Raw genomic sequence first — 21,861 nt, 5'->3', positions numbered from 1 at the left:
GGTGTTTTCTTGTTTGTATGTGTGGATCATGAGCTGATGCTTGGAGCCTTTTTAATTGCCCAAGAAATCCTTCTAATGTAGTATTGTATAGCCACAGATGCAGATAAACTTCAATTTTCTTGCTGTAGCAGGAATTAAACATGATGGCAGTCTCCTTTCTAGTGTTTTGTAGCCTCTCTTTATCTTACTTTCAGCCAAACATTTCTGGTATTCTTCCCATGAACCCTTCCTCAGGAGATCATTTTGCTGTCCTTGTGGTTCCTTGGGATGATGTTTATGAAAGCGTGTAGTTGTGCATACCTCCAGCTAGCCTGCTGTGTTCACTGTGCAAGTAAACTCCTTCATCATGTGCTTCTTTCAGTTAGCTCATTCATCTGTAAAATTTTTGGAAGGAATTTAGAGGCTTCATTTTGGCTCATGAGGCTTTTGTTAGTTCATCCTAATAGTTTCTACTGTGCATGTACTTGTGACTGTGTTCCAGTAAAACTGATCAACTTACAGTGAAGGACCTTTCTGACAAGTGGATGTGGAATATGAATAAACCATCTCTAGCCAATTTATTTTGAAATATCAGAAGCTTCTATTTTTTCACTGATTCAACTTCTGAAACTCAAATAGTTCTGAAGAAGTAAAAGAACTTATATGGCATATTGAACAATATTTAATGTGTTTTGCTGTTGTAACATAAGATGGGTTTTTTTAATAGAATGATCTTTGTTGCAAGTAAACAATTAATTTGGCAGTTGTAACAGAAATCTAGGTCATCATGTATTGTCTGTGGTGTGGCAGTTTTAATGCAGAAGAGATTTACCCTAAGGATCTGTATGAGGTTATTTTTCTCCTGTTTTTAGGCCATCACAGGTGGAGGTAGTGGGCATTAGGTTACACAGAATGTTTAGACGTTTTTAAAGAATGGGTGCCAGCAGTTAAAACAATAGCTAAAACCTACTCTGTGGTGTTAAGGTGACCATGAAGGACAGAATTGAATTCCTCTTATTCATGAGAGCATGCCGGGAAATAAAACTGAGTTGTCCTGTAAAACACGTGTGAATGTCTTAGGCTTCAGCACTTGTTTTTCATTGTGTGTTCAATAATCTGTGTGATAATGTTTTAAGTCTCTTCTTCCAAGAGTAATATAAAGTCTGTAAGACTGCTTACTGAAAATCAAGAAAAGCAGTTTCTTGCATGTTTCTTGAAATGAAAACAAGTTATTTTATCACTTGTTATTGCAAGGAGCTGCAGCTGAACAACTCTGGTTTAAACTTAACTTGTGGCTGTTTTAAATAGGGTGATTCAGCTTCTGTGGATTCTCTCAAGACAGAAGAGCACAAGAAAGTAATGCTTTCAGATCTCCAGAGTCTAGGGATCAAAAAAGCTATGGAAGTACAGGTATGTTTATTTTGGAAGAATCTACAGTGCTTTGTTACGTTGCATTTGAAGCTTTGTTAAGCACTTAGAGCTGCGTGTCAGCTCAGTTCTTTCTGCCAGTTTGTTCATGTCGGAAATTCCTTTATTTTTATAAAGGTGAGTAAACGCAAGATGCTCCGGGGGAAATAAGTGAGGAAGATTATTTCTGTGAAGGCAAACATCACTGGTTTTGGTCCCTGTGGTTAACTACCTAGTTTCAAAACAAAACAACAAAATCAAGTGTAGGGTGAAATGCACTTAATGAAATGAACACTGATCCTGAATAATATCCTGTGGGCTGTTCCTGCATAATTATCATCTACTATGGCTTTTCTCTTTAGGGCACAGTAACAGAGTTCAAGAGTCCAAGGGAATTTTATATGCAGATGAATTCTCCAGAAGTTGTAGACCACTTCAGTAAACTTTCTGTGAAACTGCAAGACTGTTATGCTAATGCTGTTATTAAAGAGCAATATGTTGCTATCAAAGGGGAAGTCTGCATTGCAAAGTGTTCTTCGGATCAGGTAGTATCTCATTGTCCATAAAATAACTGCTCTGTGTTGAGCTCATCATGTTTTGTGAGTTTTGCTTTTGTGGCTCTACCAGCGAAGGCTGCTAATTAGAGATCACTTTATTGTGGTGGAATTACATTAGTAACTAGCATTATAAGATCTGGAACTCAGATTTAAGGTCTTGATTACTGCCTCTCCCCTAACAAGTTTGCTGCTATGCGTTTGCCTTCCCGTTACTCGAAGGCTGTGTATGTTCTTAGCAAATTTATCTCCTGTAGTTGGAACAGTTTGTAGTGTGACTCTGCTCAATTAAGGAAGTTACTCATTCTTCATTTCTTTCTTGACTTTTCTGTTTGCATTTCTACAGTGACATATAATTCCTGTTTCCCTTCCCACGCCTTTATTGTATTTAGTTCCATTTTTCTCTTCCACTGTTAGCAGATTCATTATTTACTCTATAGTAGGCAATATCCATAAGTGTTGAATTTTATCTTCACAGCAGACAACACTACAGTGAGTTGTGCTCACTTGAGTCGCTTCAGGATTTGTCAGTGCCTTTGATAAACAAACCTGATGTAAAGCAAAATATGTTGTGTCTTACTGAGATTATCATTTATTCCTACACAGACCTGGAACAGAGCACTGGTAAAAGACGTGGATGTATTGCAAAAGAAAGCACGAGTATTCTATATAGATTATGGAAATGAAGAAAATATTCCACTGTCCTGCATTAAAGCTCTGCACAAAGACACTGAGCTGTTGTTTCCTCCATGTGTGAGTTATATTTTCCTAACAGTAGCTGAGGTATTTTAGATGAATAGCTCTAAAATGAGTGTAGCTTGTGCCTCAGTGTACCTGTTGTTATCACAGTATTTTATTTTCAGTGAAGGTTATGCATAAAAACTGCTATGCTACACTGAGGTTTACCTTCCGCAGTGTTTCCTAGCTATTCCATGGGAATGAGGAAGGCCACCTGGCTTTTTTTATTTCCTAGTCCCAGAATTCTTGGGTTCTAAGCCGATAAAAAATACCCATGCAGGGTGGTTAGGTCTGCATGTCCCTTATATGCTAGGGGACAGCAGAGGAAGCATTCTGCCTGCATGTTCTAATCCGGTTTCACGCAGTAGTGAAAAACACTTGTAGTTTGGGCAAATTTTGTTTGTAGTAAAGATAGCTGTTGTTCTGAATGCATCACTGAATTGTGCAAATGTCTTCCATGACAAAACAGATGGTCTGGCTTTAATCTGTGAGTTAAAGTATGTTTAACTATGTGTCGTAAAGAAGTTAATTGAACTGGAGAAGAGAAGGTTCTGGGGAGACCTTATAGAGGCCTTCCAGTACCTGAAGGGGGCCTATAAGAAGGCTGGGGAGAAACTTTTGATAGGCCAAGGGGGAATGGCTTTAAATTGGAAGTGGGAAGATTGAGATCAGACGTTAGGAAGAAATTCTTCACGATGAGGGTGGAGAGGCCCTGACACAGGCTGCCCAGAGAAGTCATGGTTGCCCCATTCCTGGAGGTGTTCAAGGCCAGGTTGGATAGGGCTCTGAGCAGCCTGATCCAGTGGGATGTCCTGCCCATGGCAGAGGGTTGAGACTGGATGATCTTTTAAGGTTCCTCCCAACCCAACCCTGTCTATGGTTCTATGATAGCGCTTCAAATTCCAGCAGCAGCTTTAACTCTTCAATGCAAGATTATATTTCTGAGGGCCTGAATTATTTAGTCACTTTTTCTATAGGGCAAACAACCCCCTATCCCTTCTTGTTCTAATTGTAATTCTTTCCAGGCCATTAAGTGTTCCTTTGCTAATTATGATCAAAAAAAAAAGGGATGGAATGAAGGCACCACCAGCTTTTCTTCCCAGCTCATGGGAGAGCAATGTTCAGTAATTGTTGTTGACGTATTACAGGAGGAAACGATGCCGAGTTTTGCTGTAGATGTTATTCATCCAAATTTTGGTAAGTACTTGGTAGTGTGGGGAATAAGAACCCAACACAATTGATAAGGCTTTCATCTTTGCTGTCCCTCCTCCTAACCATGCCCAGTTAACTTTAAGAGAAGAGGGTTTTTTTCTTTTTCTCTCCTCCCTCATCCGTTTCCCAACCTGCTCCTTGATTTTTTTTTTGTGTTCTTTTATTTCACTTTTCCATATAGAGGTCATTTAAAAATGTCTGTACCTGGAATAGCTCATTATGCTTAACAACCTTAAATTTTACTAGGTTTGCTTTTCTAATAGAATTGTAATAAAGTCAGCATTTCCTGGATTATCTTGTTTATTTTTCATTTTTAATAGAGGCACACAAATTTGGGATGGTGGTGTTCCTTTTACCTCCCGCATTTTTAACTCTTTAAAAATGACAGTGTCAGTTTTTAGTTCCACTTAGGATCTTACCAGCTTTTGTTATACTTTGTACGTGCGCATTAAACAAGTATCCCTCAAAAAGTGCAACCACTGCGTCTTGTACCTCGTTGGAGAACTCTGAAGCGGGTTTATAGTTCCAGCGTAGCGAGCCTCGGTGGGTATAGAAAACTGAGCACTCAACCTCTGAGAAGCCTGAGTACAGATTTTCAGTTGAGCTGAGGAGGTGGCTTTGGTTGTGCAACCAGATCACTACAGAGGAGATGTGCCTGTTGTCATCATTTGGAGGACTGATTCGTTTGGTTTGCTTCTGTCTGCAGAGTAAGAACAGTGCAGTGCTAAGAGCACATTCTTATTATTGGTGTGCAGCCCGCTGAAACTTTGAAGGAAGCAATGGTTGATCCTCTTAGTTCACTAAAATTCCTGATGTGCAGGAAGCTTATCTCCATGTCATAGTCTCTGCAATCTGTAAAGTAATGGTTCACCCTAGTCCTGTGTAAATTCAACTGGTTCAGGGTTGTGCTGGGTATATTTCACATTTGGTTGCTTTACAGCAAACTAGTGGTAAAACAACAGCGCTTTCCAGCGTCTTGGGGAGAGAAGGACAGAAATCTCACTGTATTCATGAAATGTTGCGTGTATCTATTCCATAGCCTTGAAAAGCAACTTAAGCATCTGTATTCAGGTTGTCAGTTAAAAGTAATTATATTGAAAACTTGGACGTCTGCTTCATGCATCGGAAGTGGATAGATCAGAAACTCGGGATTTCTTTGTAAATCTTGGTAACTGGTTGCATACTCAGTGTTGTAAATCTGGAGGTAAGTTGTGAATCCCTGTGTGAAAAGCTGTAGTCAGTTTTCCAGCCAACAGTCTTTAGTGACTACGAGTAGGTGTTGATTGTTGCTCCTTTGCTTATTTTATTTAGCCAAACAATCTGGAGCTGTGAATATCTTCAGAAAAGTCATGTATTTGAGTTACTCTGAAATGATTTTTATATTACGTTCTAAGCATGTTAAGCACTCAACAAGTAAGTGAAGCATGAACAAGTAAGTAGAAGTTGCTCACCCTGTGACAAGGATATAGGTCAGGCCCAGAAGATCTTTCTGAAATAAAATTAAACGATGACTATCTTGTATAGTGAATTACTTTGTTTCTTACATCTGTATTTTAGGCAACTGTCTAGATAAAGTACCTTCAGAAATGGGGTCTGATTTAACTCCACGAAGTAATGCCAAAGGACCATGTTCTTCAGGAGGTAAGCAGGCAAATCAAGCCTCTTAGTAAGAGAGAGAAAAAAACTGAGAAATTTTAAGTCCTCCCATGTTGCATAATGTTCTGAATGCAGAAATATTGTAGCTGTTCACTAGCATCACTGCCTATTTAAAAATGTTGGCTAGTGGAGCTTTCTGCAGTTCATTATTAACAGCAGCACATATATTTTTCAGTAGTGTAAAGTACTTGTTTAGTGATGTGTGAGCGGTAATTTCATGGGCAATATGACAGGAGCCTTCAAAGAGTCAGCAAAAAGAATAAACTGCTTCAGTGTCTTTAAATCTTGCAGTTTAAGTTAGCACAGTTTTGAAGTCTCTGAATCCTGGCCAGTGAGGTTGCATGTTTCAAAGTCACTTTGGATCAGTAACTTCTTCTTTCCTCTTTTTTTTTTGTTTTAATATAGCGTCAGAGAACCATTCTAAGGGAGGTAAAGAAGAAATTGCTCAAGATGAAGACTTTCTTCGCTGTGCTAATTCAGTTGCAGAGTGTGTCTCTGTACTTGTCGGAGACACATTTTCTGGTGTGGTTCCGTCTGTTCAAAATCCAGAAAACTTTTTCTGCCAGCGGATGGACAGTGCCTGTAAGTGACATGTGGAAAATGGGATGCAGGATATGTAGTATGGCATTTTTCTTGTTGACAGAGAGTGGTTGGAGGGAGGTGTTGCTGATTCTGTAGCTTGTCCTGAAACAGTGATTCCCTGTAGCATTAGGCTATGCCCTGATCAGTTAAGAGCCATGGTGTTGACAGAGAATGTTTTTGGCAACGTTAGCTGTTAATATCACTTAATAACCTGTAAGGTGATAGTTTATGATCAGTCTGTATAGTGCAAAGGAGAAAGATGGTGTGGCATGGGTTTTGGCAATCTGAAGTCAGTTTGTATCACAAAGATTTGATGTGAATAGGTTCTCTTATGCGTTTCAGAAATGCGTTTGAGTTTATTTGTTTATTCCTATGATGCCTTGTTTCTTCACCCCTGGAGGGAAGTGTTTCCCTCTAGGCTGTGTGTGTCCACTCAACTTCTTTGTTACGTAGCACGGGGAGAATGTCCAAGTATGAGAAGGCCAGGTAATAGTGCCAGACCCTGCAGTGATGTCTTCTGATACAGTAAAGCAAAAGACCGTAAGTAACGCTGTAGTGGGGCAGAGGCTGATGTGCAGGGACTTCCGGTGATCTCCCACAGTGCCCATAAGCAGACATCTAGGGAGAAAATGAGCCAATGGCATTTTTTTTCACCTAAAAGAACTTTTGCAGCCGCATGTGATCTAGCATATCTCCTGCAGTGGATTTCTCTGCTGTGTACTTGTGAATTCTGGGTATGCTCACAGCATAGCGTGTCCTTCAGAAAGAACAGATGCTTGTTACCTGCTTGGTTGAAGAGCTGTCATCCTTGGTTTCCTTCTAGTATGTCTCCAATAGCTTGTTTCAGTTTCTACTGGCTTCAGCTTTGTTCCTTTGTTGAAGTCTGTGACTTGTTTTCCCTGGCTGTTTTTTTTACCACTGTGATTCCTCAGACTCGGGTGAGGACTCCCTTCTGTCTTGCTGGTTGAGGAGTATGAGTCTCGTTACTGTGTTGGTATTATGCTAAACACTGTGAAATAATCCCCATTACACTATAAGGTGTTCTTCCAGGCTTTGAACCTAAAATTATATGTACTTTTCTAATAATTACAAGACGTTGTGTGTTCCAAACGTGTATATTTTAACCTCAGGTCAACTTGCTGAGCTTCAAGCATCTCTTAAAGCACACTGTGACAAAATTCCCAGTAGTCCTGCTTTCCATCCTGCTGCTGGAAACCTGTGCTGTGCCCAGTTCACAGGTATGGAAGGAGTGCTAGTATGGGTCTTAATTTATGTCGCTTTATTACATAATGGAAATACATTTTGTAGTTATGTTTACTAATGTTTCATCCGGAGTTTATTTTATTTGTGTCTGGTTTTAGCTGTGGATAACATTTGGTAGTGATTTTAAAAGCTCATAATAGCACTCTATAAAATAGTAATTTAAGAAAAGAACATGAAATGGTCCCTTCATTGAGCAAACTCTTAACACTAGGTTCATTTTTTGTATAAAGGAGCTTTTTAAGAGACCATGAAGAAATTTAGTTTTTGATATGTTGGTGAGCACTGTTTCCTGTAGCTGGAAATAAATGTAGGCTTGGAATTTTAGACCCCCAAAAAGGTACAGAAATGGGATTACATGTAATGATGCTGATCTGATAGACAACTTCTCAAAATGTTACTTAGCAAAGACCTGGTAGTCCTGAGTTGTATGTTCATAACTTAGTTTCCACCTGACAGTTATCACAGATGTCACATTTCTTGAAGTCTTATAACCAAACTGAATCTTGCCTAAACACAGGGTAGCAATCTGCATAAAGAAGTGTTTTGTGCTGAGATTGGTTAAGTCTGTATGAAAGAAATACCTTTTGTTTGTTAAAATTGAAGTCCTATTTGCCCGAGTGCAGTAGGGTGAGGATGGCTCTCTCTCCGTCATAGATAATTCTCCTTTTCATCCAGTTTTTATCAAGAAACACCCCCCCACCTCGCTCTTCTGACCAGAAAAAAAGGCAGAAGAAATGTTGTTTATTTGTCATTGATAAATGTCCCTGGTCGTTTTATTTCTTTGTTTCCACTGGTTTTGCTGCTTGAAATAAATAAGATGTGAGACTGAACAGATAAGCTGAAATAAGTGCTTTTTTGCATGTTCAGAGAAAGCTAGTACTGCCAGTAAGCTGTTTTGGCGTTTGAGTAGGTACTGGTTTCAGATGCCTGCTAGGGAAAGCTGTCAGTTCCGTGCCTCAGAGGTCTTCATAAACTTGTGTCAGCTTGTATTTCTGTTTCTCTAATGCTTTAGTTGAATTAAAATACTTGAATTATTAGATCTGTTGTGTGGCCTTTGAGTTGCGTGTCATTGTAGTCACCTGAGATACTGTTTGCCGTTTGTTTAAAGGCATTGAACACAAGCACTGCATCCACATAATTTAGTCAATTCTTCATTGCAAGATGTATTTGTGAGGACGGGAGGTGTTTATGGAAAAAATGGGTTTACAACCGTTGACTCCATATGAGGAGTGAGGGGGTTGGTGTTTTGTAAAGGGTTGGTCTGTGGGAACTGAAATGCTGCTGCTTTTTGTTTATACTTATATTTTTATATACAATGCCTCAAAAATCATTCTATTCTCAGAAGTTAAAAGCAAGTACAATGAACATCTGTATCTTCCTTTCTAGAAGACAATCTCTGGTACCGTGCTGCTGTTGTAGCATACGTTTCTGAAGATAATGTTTTGGCAGGGTATATAGATTATGGTAATTTTGAAGTTCTTCCAGTAACAAGACTGCGTCCTATGATTCCAAGATTAATGGACTTGCCAGCTCAAGCCATAAGATGTACCTTGGCAGGTATGAAATAAATTCTAAGCTGTTTCAAACTGGATAGAACCAAATAAGTGGGGTTAGATAACTATAACGCCTGTAGTATCTTATTTTGAAATATGGGGAAGGGTGGAGATATCAGTAGGCATTATTTCCAGAATTCTTAATTGCTGTGGCATATCTACAAAACGTGAGAAACCCTTCACAATGTCCCTGGTGATGCACAGTTGTGCGTTTAGAAACCTGTGTCATATTAACATACCTGTTAGGTTTTGCTTGTGCTTTTGTTCTAAGCAAAATTCATTCACCTTCTGGATTTGTGGAATTCTTAAATTTGTTGTGGTTCTGATGCTGCAGGGGAAGGTAAAGTTAATTTTTCTGTCTTGAAATGCAGAACTGCGTCTGTCCCCCTCCCCTGGGGCAAATCTAGTGAAACTACTGGTAGGCTCCTCTCTGTAAGCTCGTGAAATCTGTCGAGTTAGAAAGGACGTTGGTGCTTCCTAGTTCATGCTTCCTAAGACAGGATCATGACCTGTGGTTTTGACATTCTTGTTTAACCTGCTGTTGGAAAGTGTTTATTTTCTATGTTTGTTCCAGTCACTAGGCAAGAGAGCCCACTCCTTTTCTTCAGTAGCCTTCCTTCGGTACTTGGTGTCTGTCCTTTCTGTACAATGTTTGATACTTAACTTGCTTTTCAATTTTTTGATAAAGTTCAGAGCAACATTCTAGCTTCTTACTTTGGAGGAAAACGTGAAACAGTATTTCCCTTGTATGTAGAGACAGAAACAATGCATATGGAACGTGACCTAAAGAAATCTCTTCTGGGGCAAATCATGTTGCCTATAGCTGATGAGTATTCTAAGACTGAGAAGGGTCCTAAACACACCATGGACGAAAAGAAGTGATCGGCTATTTCCTGATTAGAGTCAAGGATTATTGATGCATAAAATATTTTTTCTGGAAGACAACTTCTGCCAATCTGCTACTATAAAGTTCTGTTTGTAACTTGCATTTTAGGAATAAATTCAGTAGCATAAAAAGTAAACTGTTCGGGAGGACACAGCTTATAGTGGTAGGTACATTGGCCGAGAGATGGCTCACATTACTCAAAACTGTAGAGTGTATTCATGAGACCTGAAGGCTGATGCTTTTTATAGACATTCGTTCTAAGGAAGTAGTAAGTCCGAGTTGTCACTTCTCTTTGTGTGTTAAACTGGTTGTATGTGATCTTTATCAGACTTTTATAAAATCCAAGTACTACAAAAGTTCAGAATCAAAATAATTGGGTTCAGAATTTTATTACAAGCATGAGGAGTGGAGCTAGTCATTTAGTAGATCTGCTGCTTAATCTATTGTTTTAAACAGTGGTGGTGTTACCTTTCCACGTATTGTTGAGACTTAGACTGTCTTCAGAATCTTTCCATGCTGTGTGACTTTTTAGGTGTAAAGCCGCCATCAGAAGCCTGGACCTCAGAAGCTGTTTCTCTAATGAAACGACTGGTGAAAGACAAAGTATTCACAGTAAAAGTAGTGGATAAGGAGAGTTACAGACTTGTGGTGGAGCTTATAGATGCATCGGTTACTCCAGTAATGAATGTATCGAACTATCTCATAGAGAAAGGCTGCGCAGTAGAGGAGTCAGGGATGGCCTTGCCCGCAGTTGGGATGAATGATGTTAAACAAGCAGAAGGTGAGTAGGAGCACGTGCTGCTGAACTGGCATTGTTTAACTTCCTACTGGAGTGGGTACAAAACAGAAGCTCTTACCTGGTAAAAACTTTCCAGTTTGGCTCATGAAGTGACCTTCACAGCTCTGAAGCTTTGCCATGAAGAAATTGTTTGTTTGTGTGTCTGTATATGTATATATTTGTATGTGCGCATATGTAGGAGTTGCTTTTGGGAGACTATACTGGTGTTTCCCTTTCTCTGGTTAGAAGTCTTAAATTTCCCAGCTGAAGTAGGATATGACTAGTTAGTACCTGCTTGTTCTTATGTCCTCGTGCTTTAGGTCAAATGGTGTTTCATCTTCGTCATCCTTTGTTTTACCCCGAACCCACATGTTTACTCCTCAATAACTTGTTTGACTGCGATAGCCAAACCAACTTCATTTATACCTGAATTGCCTTTTTTTGCATTTAGTGAGTAGAGTTTCAGTTTGAGAGACTTGCAGATTTTCTGTGATTTCTTTGTACGGTGGGAAGATTCCTGGCTTCTGTCATATGAAGCATGTTAAGCCCCTCTTTTCCATCTCGTGTCTGGTAAAACTGTATATTCTCTCCTGGTCCACCTGTACTGAAAACTGAAGGAAGTCTTCTTGAGCTTCATGTTCAGAGAAAAATGCAAGCACTTCAAACTGGAAGGGTCTCCCCAAGTCAGAGGCCACCCACTTGGACTCAGGTTAGAAAGGCTGACAGTATTTGTGTGCTGCTCCCTGCCACAAGCTGTAACAAACTTAATAGCTATGAAAAATACAGGAAGGTTTAACGAAATGCTAGTGGAGGAGATGATGACTTCTCCAATGTGCCATAACTTAGTTTTCACATGATGTATTCTACAACATGCGTTTAAATAATGACCTTCTTCCAGGTACGCAAGTAAAATATACAGTGCAAATTTCTGTACCCAGTCTTCCTGTTAAACCTTTTGTTGTTTCTACTCCTCAGACCATTTCCAGTACTCTGACAGCTGTTTCCCCTTTCTGTGCCCCCTTCCCTGTTTCCCAGGAATCAAGGTCCTCCAGAGTCCCAGTTGTTCAAGGTATTGCCACCTTCTCTGTACTGTTCCCTGCTCGCTTATGGCTTCCCCTTCTCACTAGAGATCAAATACATTTAAGCAACTGGCATTTTTCTCTTACTTGATTTTCTTCTGCCAGGAGGCTCGTGCTGGTGATTAGTATGTTGGATTATTTATAAGAAGAAATTTGAGGACCTGAATGAGCATTCAGGATGTGGTATTGGTTTTTTTGGGGTTTTTTTCCCCTGTAAAACTTACTTTAATTTCTCTTCCTTCTACTTCTCTTTCCTCTCTAGAGGACACAGCGAACAAAAAAATTTTCAAGTGGAGTAAATTAACTCTTAAACAAACAGTAGATGTGGTAGTGTGCACAGTGTATAGTCCTGGAGAATTCTACTGTCAGATGGTTCCAAATGACAATGGTAAGCTTATTCAGCTTTTTTCCTTGCATCCCGATTTGTCATTTATCACAGTTCTAGTGTATTATTGTTTCAAGTGAGCTTTTGGCACCAAAGCTTACCTTTGAGTTTTGTGTAGCTAAGAATATTCATGGGAAGAAATTGGACTGTGGTACGACTCAGAGGTTGAAATGTGAAATATTGAAGGTAAGTAATTGGATAAAATTTGATCTGAGAGTGTAGAGAAAAGTGAAAAGAGCTGCCATAACCCAGGGAAAGGATATCTAAACAGAAAATGGCAAATCTAAGAGACGTTCCCTGTGCCCATACAATGTTTACTGGAGGTCTCTTCTAGTGCTCTGTCCTTTTCCGATTTATAAGACCTTATGAAGATTCAGTAGAGTTAAAATAACGTGAAAATGAGAAAATGCAGCTTTTGAGACAACTTCTGCTTGGATAAGCTCAAAAAAAAATCTTTATGTTTGCACTTATAAAGACTTTGTGATAGCTACTGGCTTTTTAACCTGCTAGAGAAGAGCACAATGAAATTCAGTTGTGGAAGTGGAAGCTAAATGCATTCAAATGAAAAAATCCAGGGCAGATCTTAAAGTGAGGGAAGTTTATTTGACTTGTTTAGGGATAGTAAAGATTCTTATCACCTTTAAAACATGACTGAACTCCTCCCTAAAACTGATGTTATAGAGCATGTTAAAAGACTTGATATAAAAAATAAATAAGCAGGCAGGGTGAGATCCCATAATCTGTTATATCGCTAAGTAGACAGTGCCCGTGGTGTTATCTGTTGTAAAATACACTTGAGATTTTGGAGTGACGGGTGTTTCTTGGATTAGTAGGAAGAATTGCTACTACTCATTTTGCTATAATATGGAACTAATTTGCCAGTAACTATCAGTTATCTCGCCTCTTCCTGCTAATAAGCCTGTCAAAGTTAAATTGTTAACTCTGTGTGATTTTTTTTGTTAATGAAATTCTGACATGCACAGAAATCTCCTTTCAGATTTTCTATAAGGAAGTTCAACCATGACCAGTATGGATAAAGTTCAAGTCATCTTATTTCATTGACTTCATCTTTTGTTTGTTTTTTTTTTTCGCTTTCTGATTTTCAGAGTTATTTGCTCTAAACTCACTTAACAAGTCATTGTCTGAATACTGTCAGAATACTCCACCAAATATTTTTAAGCCGAAGCATGGAGAAACTTGCTGTGCTTTTTTTCCTGGTAAGTAGCAGTCTAAAGTGTATTTGTTCTTACAGAGTGAACATAAAAAATTCTCAGAATCACGAGGTTGGAAGGGACCTCTGGGATCGTGTGGTCCAAACTTTTAGGTGATTTATAGCTTAAATGGGATGGCCCAGAATCCTGTCAAGCTGAGCCATAGAAGTTGTTCAGTGTAAAGGAATTTGCTACCTCCCTGAGGAGATTATTCCAATGTTTAACTGTTCTCATGGTGAAAAATTTTCTTCTGGAATCCAATTGGACTCTCCCCAGGAGCAGCTTATATCCATTACCCATTGTCTTTTCCATGCGACTGCTCATAAAAAGGGAGTCTCCATCCTCTTGGTAGACACCTTTTATATGCTGGTACATAGTAATAAAGTAATAAATTAGATAGCTGATGTTTTGTATTAGCAGAGGACGGCAAAAAATGGATTTATTGACTAAAAAATAGATACTGGTAAACTTAGTAGATGTGTGAAGTAATTTATTTATTTCATTCAGATGATGGTAACTGGTACCGTGCTTTGGTGCGAAACATGACTTCAAGTGGAACTGTTAAAGTATTCTTTGTGGACTATGGAAATGTTGAGGAAGTACCACTGGATAAAATACGGCAGATCTCATCCTCATTCCTGAAACTCCCATTTCAAGGAATTAAATGCTTTCTCTCAGGTGGATCTTCTTATGGATTCTTTCTCTTATAAGTTATTGCACTTAAGAGACTTGCTGCTGTGGGGGAAGGATGTGATCACAGGGTATGCTTTGCAGAACTATGTGGTTTGGTCCGTTTTTTGTGATAAATGTCTGATAATTAGGGGAGCCATTGTTTTAGCACAGTGGAGTGGCATTAAACTGAGAGACGGTGGCTCTTCCTTGAACTCCTGACAGTGCTTTGGAGTGGTCTTTTCAGAGGTGGCTTACTGATTTACCAGACAAAAGGAACTTGGTGTATAGTTCTGCTTTCATCTCTATTGCTTGCTAGCTTTTGGTTACTGCCTTGGTTAGGAGTAAATGTGCTTTTGTACAACTTAATTATTTCTCAAACTTCTTGCAGGCAAAGGAGCTCAGAGGTTTTTCATGAACCAAGCTGGCTTTTCAGTGGTCTGCTTTTTCTCTTTCCACACCAAATCACTCAAAATTCTACAGAATTATTCTTCCTTTCTAATGTAGAATACTTGGTTTAAAAATAAACAATGTGGAAACAGGAAAAAGTTTTTTTCAAGGCATCTTCTGCTTTTCTTTCTCTTAAAACACTTTGGCTCTCTGCTCAGTTGATAAAAAGGCTATAATAAATTGATGGATAAATAATCTGAACAGTGTTGTTTGCGCTAAGGCACACGGATTTACTTTGTAGAATATCATAAAATGTAGAAAACAAAACTTGGGAGTCCTGAGGAAATGAGTCCGTTTAGAGAAAAGGAGGAGGGGGGAGATCAGTTAACAGGATGAAGTACAGTGTGCACCCCTAAGGCAGAAGAAGTAGCCTTAGTATTTTTGAGTTGTGCTTTAAAAACTTACTTACACGCTTTATTTTCCTTGTGAGTCACTTTTTTGAGGTATTTTAACAGCTCTCCTACTTCCTAGGTGTAAATCCAGGCAATAACAAGTGGATTCCAGAAGCTACAGCGAGATTTCGTGAGCTCATTGCAGGGATAACGCTTCAAGCCAGAGTAAATTCCCTTTCCAGAGATGGGGCAGGTGTAGAGCTTGTTGACAATTCCACAGGTCATCCAAAAGTGATCAATGAGATATTAGCTTCTGAAAAATTGGCTGTAAAGGAAGTTCTGCCAGATAAAAATAACTTTCCAAACAAATCTGTTAATAAAAAAGGTAATTATGTTAACCTTGAGATTGAACAAGAATTTTCAGTATTCCAGCCTTTGGGTGGGATCTTGCTGTTTAACTATAGCTGATAATTAAAACTATGCATGCTTATTATATTGTCAGTTTTTACAGTTAAACACAAGCTGCCCTGCAGGTGGCATTGCAGACAAAAAGAGAGAGATAAAAATCACTGGGGTTATATTAACGAATGCCGTTTGAGTATTTGGTAGCAGAGGATTACAACATTGCTACACCTGAATCTTATACTTTCACTTTCCAATATCTTATTTTTAGGTGTTTTCTTTAGCTACTTTTATATGCTAATAGCTCATGAACAGCATATTAAGCAAGACTTAATCTTGATTTAGAGTTCTCAAAGTGAAGACGCGCAGTTGTCGCTAAAATTAAGAAACATATTCTGTAACAATTCTTTGTCATGTGTATGTGCTTGGAGGAAAGAGGTACACTGCATGTTCTCACTGTATCCACTAGAAACCTCGCCTGGGCACTGGAAGTCGATTGAATTTACTGTGGGTGAAACCGTACACATCTGTGTAACAGAAGTTGTAAGTCCAGACTTATTTTACGCTGTACCAGCTGAAAGTAAAGGTAAGAAAAAGTGTTCACTTACTAATACCAGTAAGGAGTTGCTTTGTAAGCTAGTTAATAAAATGAATGCCTATAGTGAACTGAATGGTGTGGAAACATAGCTCAGACAGTAATAAAATAGAAGATGTCCCAAAAGTGGAAGCAGAGGAGCTTAAAAGTAAGTACGCTTTTCATAGAATAATAGAACTGTTTGGACGGAAAAGACCTTTGAGATTATTGAGTCCAAGTGTACCTATCCACCATTAAACCAGATCCCTGAGCACCTCATCTTCATGTTGCTTAAATATCTGCAGGCTTGAGGACTCAACCACTTCCCTGGACAGCCCTTTGCCTGCTGAAACCAAATGTGGTTACTCATAAGTGTTTGGGTTTTTTTTCCCTTGTAGATCAAGAGAAGCTGGGTAGGCAGTTGATTGAACTAGAAGACTATTGTCAATCTTGTGAGAAACAGCTCTTCAAACCAAAAGTGGGTGAAGCCTGTTGTGCAAGGTTTTCAGGTGAGGCAATTGTTTGTTCCTATATTTCTTTGACCAGTGAAACCACAGCTCTCACTTTTGCTTTAGGAGAAGGAAAAATGCTAACTTTAAAGTGCTTCCAGATCTCTTAATTCTGTTCCAAAGGATGGCTGTGCTGCATCTGCAGGGCAGAGAAACCATGTGACAGTCTGGAAGACAAAATAAGGAATAGGTTGTGCCCTGCAAAATGTATGGAGCTTAGAGAGGAAAGAACAGCTGGTTACTGCTTAAATGAAAACTTACTTGTGCTGTCCTGAGTCACAGGGGCATGAAATTCATGGTGGAAATAGTGCACTTGCATCTGTTTTGCAGGTGCCTGGGTGCTTTTTGTTGTTGCTTTCTGTGAGTGTGGGGTGGTCACAACCGATAGTTAAGCTGTGTTAGCCTCACAAGCTGTCCAGGCTCAGTGAACTCTTATTTCAAGTCAGAAGTGTTCTTAACAGTGAGAGAACCTAATTTATTGTCTTACTTTTTCAGAAAAGGGGATACTCTGCTGATAACGTTGTGTATACAATATTTCACATGCGACTGTTGTCCTGATCTTTTCAGGTGATGGCCGTTGGTACAGAGCTCTTGTTCTGAAAGCTTCTCGGTCTGTAGTGGATGTGCTGTATGCAGACTATGGCAGCACAGAAACTTTACCACTTTCAAAGGTGCTGCCAATAACCGATTCCTACTTGAAGCTGCCTTTTCAGACAATTATATGTTCGCTTGCAGGTAAAAAAAACCCACAACAACGAAACCACCCATCCCTCATTATCCCCCAAAAAAGCCTGACTGTTTGTTCTCTTCGTTATAGATCTGTAGCTATTCTGATTACAGTTATCATTCTTTAATACTGATAAGCAACATGATCTGCTGAGTTAGTGTACTGGCTGTTAACTGCTAAAAGCTGTTTTAAAAAGTGTGTTTTTAGTTAATTATCTATAGAATCTAAGCTGTTTATGTTTGAAAATATGATGCTAAATTTTCCTAAAATGGTGATAGGGTGACGTGAAAGATTCAGGTCACAAAGTGGAATTCTTTATAGAACAAACCTGATTGTACTTTTTCTTCTTTTCAGGAATAGAGAAAGCTGACTGGTCCTCATCATTACTTGACAGGTTGAAAGAAATGCTATTGAATAAATACGTCACAATTACAGTGAAAGAGATTAATGGCAACGTTAATTCAGTAATAGTGGAGAAGCCTTGTGAAAATGGCAGTGTGAATGTAGTTGACAAACTGGTAATGGAAGGTTTGGTCAAATCTTGCAGGGCTGAAAGCTTACATACTGAACATCAAGGTACATACAGAAGTGACTTTTTCTTCCAAAAATATCAGAATTCCACACTCTATCTGTTAAATTAGCATCGTCTGTGTGCATGTTGCTCATCCACTTGCTTTGTTTTTTTGTAGGCAGTGGAGGTGAGACCAAATGCTGCTGCGCAGAATTAAAAATGCAAGTAAGGTTCAGTCCAAGCAATACTTGCTCTTTTACATTTCCAGAATTTAAAAGAAACCCTGTGGGGAAGGGAAACAGGAGTAGGGAGATAATAACTAACCAAAACATTGAAGATATGCAAAGCGAATACCCCAACACTGCTTCTCAGTTTTAATACATGGTAATAATGGGAGCACCCTGAAATTGAGGGAGGATGGGATATGGCTCACACAGACTTCATAGTCTCTTTGCCACACATAAAGCTCCATTTCTTTTTTTTTTTCCCTAGAGTATGAAGGCTCGGGAAAGTTAATTTTTGTCTGTTGTGTAGAGGTGGTTGCGAGTTTTGCATAAACAGTGTCATTTGAACAAAGGGCAACTCATTTGTTTGGGTTTTTTTTTCCACTGGTCTGGCTCTGTTTTGCTGTGGATAAGACTTGGCAGACAGCCACACACATAAGAAGATTCTTACAATGTGTATTTCACGTAGCAGAGATTAATATTCAATATGTGCTGCAGTTTCAGTCATGGAGCTAGGGCTCACAAACTGAGTTCAGTAGTATATTGGAATTTATGAGAGTGTTTGCCAGTTGCAGGATTTATTTTTGCTGTTTGAAAAACAGAAGCGTCTCATGCAGATATGGCACATCCTTGTAATTTTTGAAAGCTTTCTGGTTTTAAGCTTTCTCATTTTTTATTTTAACTTAGGCTATTTATGAAAAATTAAGACTTCAGATTACTAGAAGTATACCAGAAAAGCCTTTCTCAAAATGAGGATCCTTGTCAGGAATGAGCAAAATTTTGAGTTTTAAAGACAGGAAGCCCTTTCAAAGGTCATTTGAACTTGCCCCTCTCCCTCCAGCCAAAGGCAGCAAGGTCAAAAGCAGAAATATGTATTGTGGTATTTTGGAGGTAGGAAAAGCATTTCTCTTCAAAGTAGTTTAGGCCTTTACTGTTTCAGAGTAAGCAGTTTAGTGGCAGAAAGGCAGTAGAAATATGCTGTTCCTGAGTGATTTCTCTGTTCTGCTGTCAGCTGTTGAACCTTTGTCCCTTCCCCCTCTGTATCTCTTTCATCTTCCAGTTTGCTGTAGTTGCTGTCTTTTTGACTCAATTGGGCCATGTTGTTTTCTGTCTTCCTTCCCTACTTGGGTACCTCTGGCTCAAAGTCTCATGACAGCTGAAGGGAAGACAGAAGACTGCAAAGTAACTGAAAATGCCAGGAAATAGACCTGTGAATAACCACATTTGGGATCCTGATCTCAGTCCTAATTTGAGTATTTAATCAATTTGATACAAGGAAGCTGCTTCAGAAAATAAAAAGGCAGGGCAGAGGGCAGTCAGCTACAGTTCTGCTGGCTTTTCCCCTCTAGAGGATTTTGCAGCAGAAGGGAGTGGTGTATTAATTAAACTACTGTAGGCCCTAGCTGAGTTTGTAGTTTGAGAATCTACCCTAATCTGAAAGTAACAAACAAAAAAGAATTGGCCATTTCTAATTCTTTGTGCTTATTCCACAGCTTAAAAAGCATGAACAGATCCTGCTCTTCCTTTTAAACAAGTACGGCAATCCAGACGGGTTCACTGAAATGAAGAAACTGTTGGAGCACTAAGTCTAATGTGCACTGTGTTCTTTCTGTGTATACCAGGTTGTTGCTGTTCCTTTTGAGGAAGAGCAAACTTATTCACCTTTTGTAGAAATTCTGCTGTTTAAGTACCTGTATTTATCTGCATTCTGTGAAATAATTCTGTAACTTGAAGGATTTCAAAGCTGCAAGTTGAAGTTTCAGTTCTGGTTTTGGTTTCTATCACTGTGTGCTGCTATGCCTTTTTGCTTTTATTTTGCTGTTGAAGGCACATAACTTTATGGCGTGGCCATTGCCTTGTGAATCTGTTCTGCACACTTAACATTGGAAATGAGTGTAATTGTAACCCTGACTACAACTTCTGGTACCGTTTATTTTACTTGAAAAACAGTATCTTATCTCTATTAGTTGTCCTTCAACTTAATTTCTAGTCTGAAATTAGACTGAAAATTGTTCTTCATAAACTTGGTTTTGATATAATAAAGGCTGAATATTTTCTTGGACTACACACAAAAAACAGTAAACACTTAAAAGCACACATTTATTAACATTTAAATATTACTCTGTATTATCTATCTGTGAGTATAGTTTTGCAGTAGATTATAGTAAAGCTGTTATGTCTGTAGTTACACTACCAGGTTTTTTAACCCACTGAGTTTTTTCACATCATAATGGAAAAGCCCCATATGACAAAAATCACATTATTAACGTATTTTCAGTATTTCTCTAAAACACAGTTGATACCTGCTTGTCACTTCTGACTAATCCAGTCATGATATTACTAACAAATGCCAAATTTTTGTTGATAGTGCACAGTAGACACTTGTTTATTGAAACTACAGGGTCAGCTTTTTTGTGTACATGAAGCATATGTTTTGCTTTTGGGCTTGAGATTAAACTTGCGAAATATTTTTGTTGGACTTCATGTTTTATTACACTTAAATGGCTTCAGGTTACTTTTTTGTTGCATCCTATTCTGGTAGTTTCTGTTAATTAGATGAATATTTGCACTTGGGTCTCTAAAGATCTTTTTATGCCCTCAGTTTTGAACCAAGGCTGTGGCTGTCTCAAGTGTCCTCTGACTTCTGTGTGACTTGCGCAAGCTATTGACCGTGTACAAAGCAACTCGCTGATGCATTAATGCTCCCACAGCTCTTTTTCATTTTTCCATGTACCACCAGTTGTACACTGCATTTCATAAGATGAGTTTGACTCCAACATTCAAAAGTAGCCCCTTTCTCTACTCTTCAGTAGCAGGAGAAAGGAAAAGTGAAGCTTTGCTTGTTCTACTTGGGCAACAAGCCCTGGCAAGGAGTGGTTGGTGTTTCACTTGGAAGTGAATGTATGGGGCAGCGCAAAGACAGCAATTCTTCCAGGCAGTGGAAGGAACGGAGAAGTAAGACACTTCATGTGGTTCAAAGACTTTGTTCACGCCTTCATTTCAGATTAAATCTTTAGGAACGCTGATGTAGGAGTAAAACAAGCAAGGAACGTGGAAACCTTTTGGACTTCTTGAGGTAGCTTTGGATTACTCTTCCTTTTGGTTTTCTCTGCTACTTCTAGTCTTTAGTTGGAATCTGTTCTTGAAATTGGGGACTATCAGCTATGAATTATATTTATCTACCTGAACGGAGGTTGTAGTGAGGTGGTTACTTTATTGAAAGAGTGATGAAGCACTAGAAGAGGCTGCCCAGGGACCATTAACCTTCCTACTAAACCTTTTCCCGAAGTGCCATTGTATACACGATTTTTTAACACCTCCAGGGATATGGAGACTCCACCACTGCCCTGTAGCTATTTATAACTCCAAAATAGATCAAGTGAACACTTTTCAAACCATATTAACTTGTAGAGTTCTGCTCTGCTCCTGCAGTGGCACATCTTCAGTAGTAAAAAAGAAAAAAACCCTAAAAAACTCATCAAAAAGCCTCCCACCAAAGAAAATCCCATAATTTTTAAAATGGCTCCCTTTAATGATAATTATTGGTGTAGTGGTGATACGGAAAATGCTGGCAAATAAACTCTCTAAGACTTATTCTGGAATTATTTTAGAATTATTATTATTTTAGGAAGCAAGCAGTCTTTATCAGGCCCGGGCAAGGTGAGGGAGTGATCCCCACCAATCCTGTGCAGCGAGACAAGAGCTGGGAACAGGATGCATTTCGCAATTGCATATGTCTAAACTTTCCAGAAATCTTATGCATCGTCTATTCCTTTCCAAGGTCTCATTTTAACGTTATCAACTTCACAACAGTCAAATCTCTTGCTAATTTGGATCCAGCTGTGCCTGACCTTGCATTTGAGATGGGGAAACGCTGCAAACAGAGGGGATTCCAGAAAATGAAGCTTCTGTTCAGCACAGATCACACTGAGCACAAGGCATTATCATCTCCAAGGAATGATCAGGGTCTAGAAAAACACCATCTGAAAGAAAACATGCTGTCAGAGGGGCATTCTGTCTAACTTTCAATAAATACAATTACTTAGCTAAAACTTAACTCTCACATCAGCTTCAATCAAAGCTATTCCCCTTTTTGTAATAGCAGCTACTCTTTGTATCAGTGAGAATACGGTGCTTTTACTCACAGGTGGAGAAAAGTTTTCCATGGAAAAACAAGCAT

General features: G+C 39.0%; 1 protein-coding gene across 11 annotated transcripts in view; it reads left to right on the top strand.

Annotated features, from left to right (window-relative positions):
- The window catches only part of TDRD1 (tudor domain containing 1), a 31,401-nt gene extending 10,811 nt beyond the window's left edge, over positions 1-20,590 (top strand). For 9 of the 11 annotated variants that reach the window (XR_008450791.1, XR_008450789.1, XR_008450786.1 and 6 more), the window contains 18 exons: positions 1,288-1,389; positions 1,749-1,931; positions 2,547-2,693; positions 3,704-3,875; positions 5,448-5,531; positions 5,952-6,128; positions 7,259-7,366; positions 8,778-8,948; positions 10,363-10,611; positions 11,950-12,075; positions 13,179-13,289; positions 13,791-13,961; positions 14,874-15,119; positions 15,606-15,722; positions 16,109-16,219; positions 16,787-16,954; positions 17,301-17,682; positions 19,175-20,589. Coding sequence is in view for 1 of the 11 variants with exons in the window: in XM_054072239.1 (XP_053928214.1) it covers positions 1,288-1,389; positions 1,749-1,931; positions 2,547-2,693; positions 3,704-3,875; positions 5,448-5,531; positions 5,952-6,128; positions 7,259-7,366; positions 8,778-8,948; positions 10,363-10,611; positions 11,950-12,075; positions 13,179-13,289; positions 13,791-13,961; positions 14,874-15,119; positions 15,606-15,722; positions 16,109-16,219; positions 16,787-16,954; positions 17,301-17,522; positions 17,636-17,682; positions 19,175-19,267 (2,805 nt within the window). In the remaining 10 variants the exon portion in view is untranslated. Of the gene's footprint in view, positions 1-1,287; positions 1,390-1,748; positions 1,932-2,546; positions 2,694-3,703; positions 3,876-5,447; positions 5,532-5,951; positions 6,129-7,258; positions 7,367-8,777; positions 8,949-10,362; positions 10,612-11,949; positions 12,076-13,178; positions 13,290-13,790; positions 13,962-14,873; positions 15,120-15,605; positions 15,723-16,108; positions 16,220-16,786; positions 16,955-17,300; positions 17,683-19,174 lie in introns of all 11 variants that reach the window. The other 2 variants (XM_054072239.1, XR_008450790.1) reach the window with 2 other exon arrangements.
- The last annotated feature ends 1,271 nt before the right edge of the window (positions 20,591-21,861 follow it).

Source organism: Cuculus canorus, chromosome 7 (genome assembly GCF_017976375.1).
Source record: "Cuculus canorus isolate bCucCan1 chromosome 7, bCucCan1.pri, whole genome shotgun sequence".
Classification (NCBI taxonomy): domain Eukaryota; kingdom Metazoa; phylum Chordata; class Aves; order Cuculiformes; family Cuculidae; genus Cuculus; species Cuculus canorus.
Note: the sequence above shows the minus strand (reverse complement) of the source record. Positions and strands in the feature narration are given on the sequence as shown.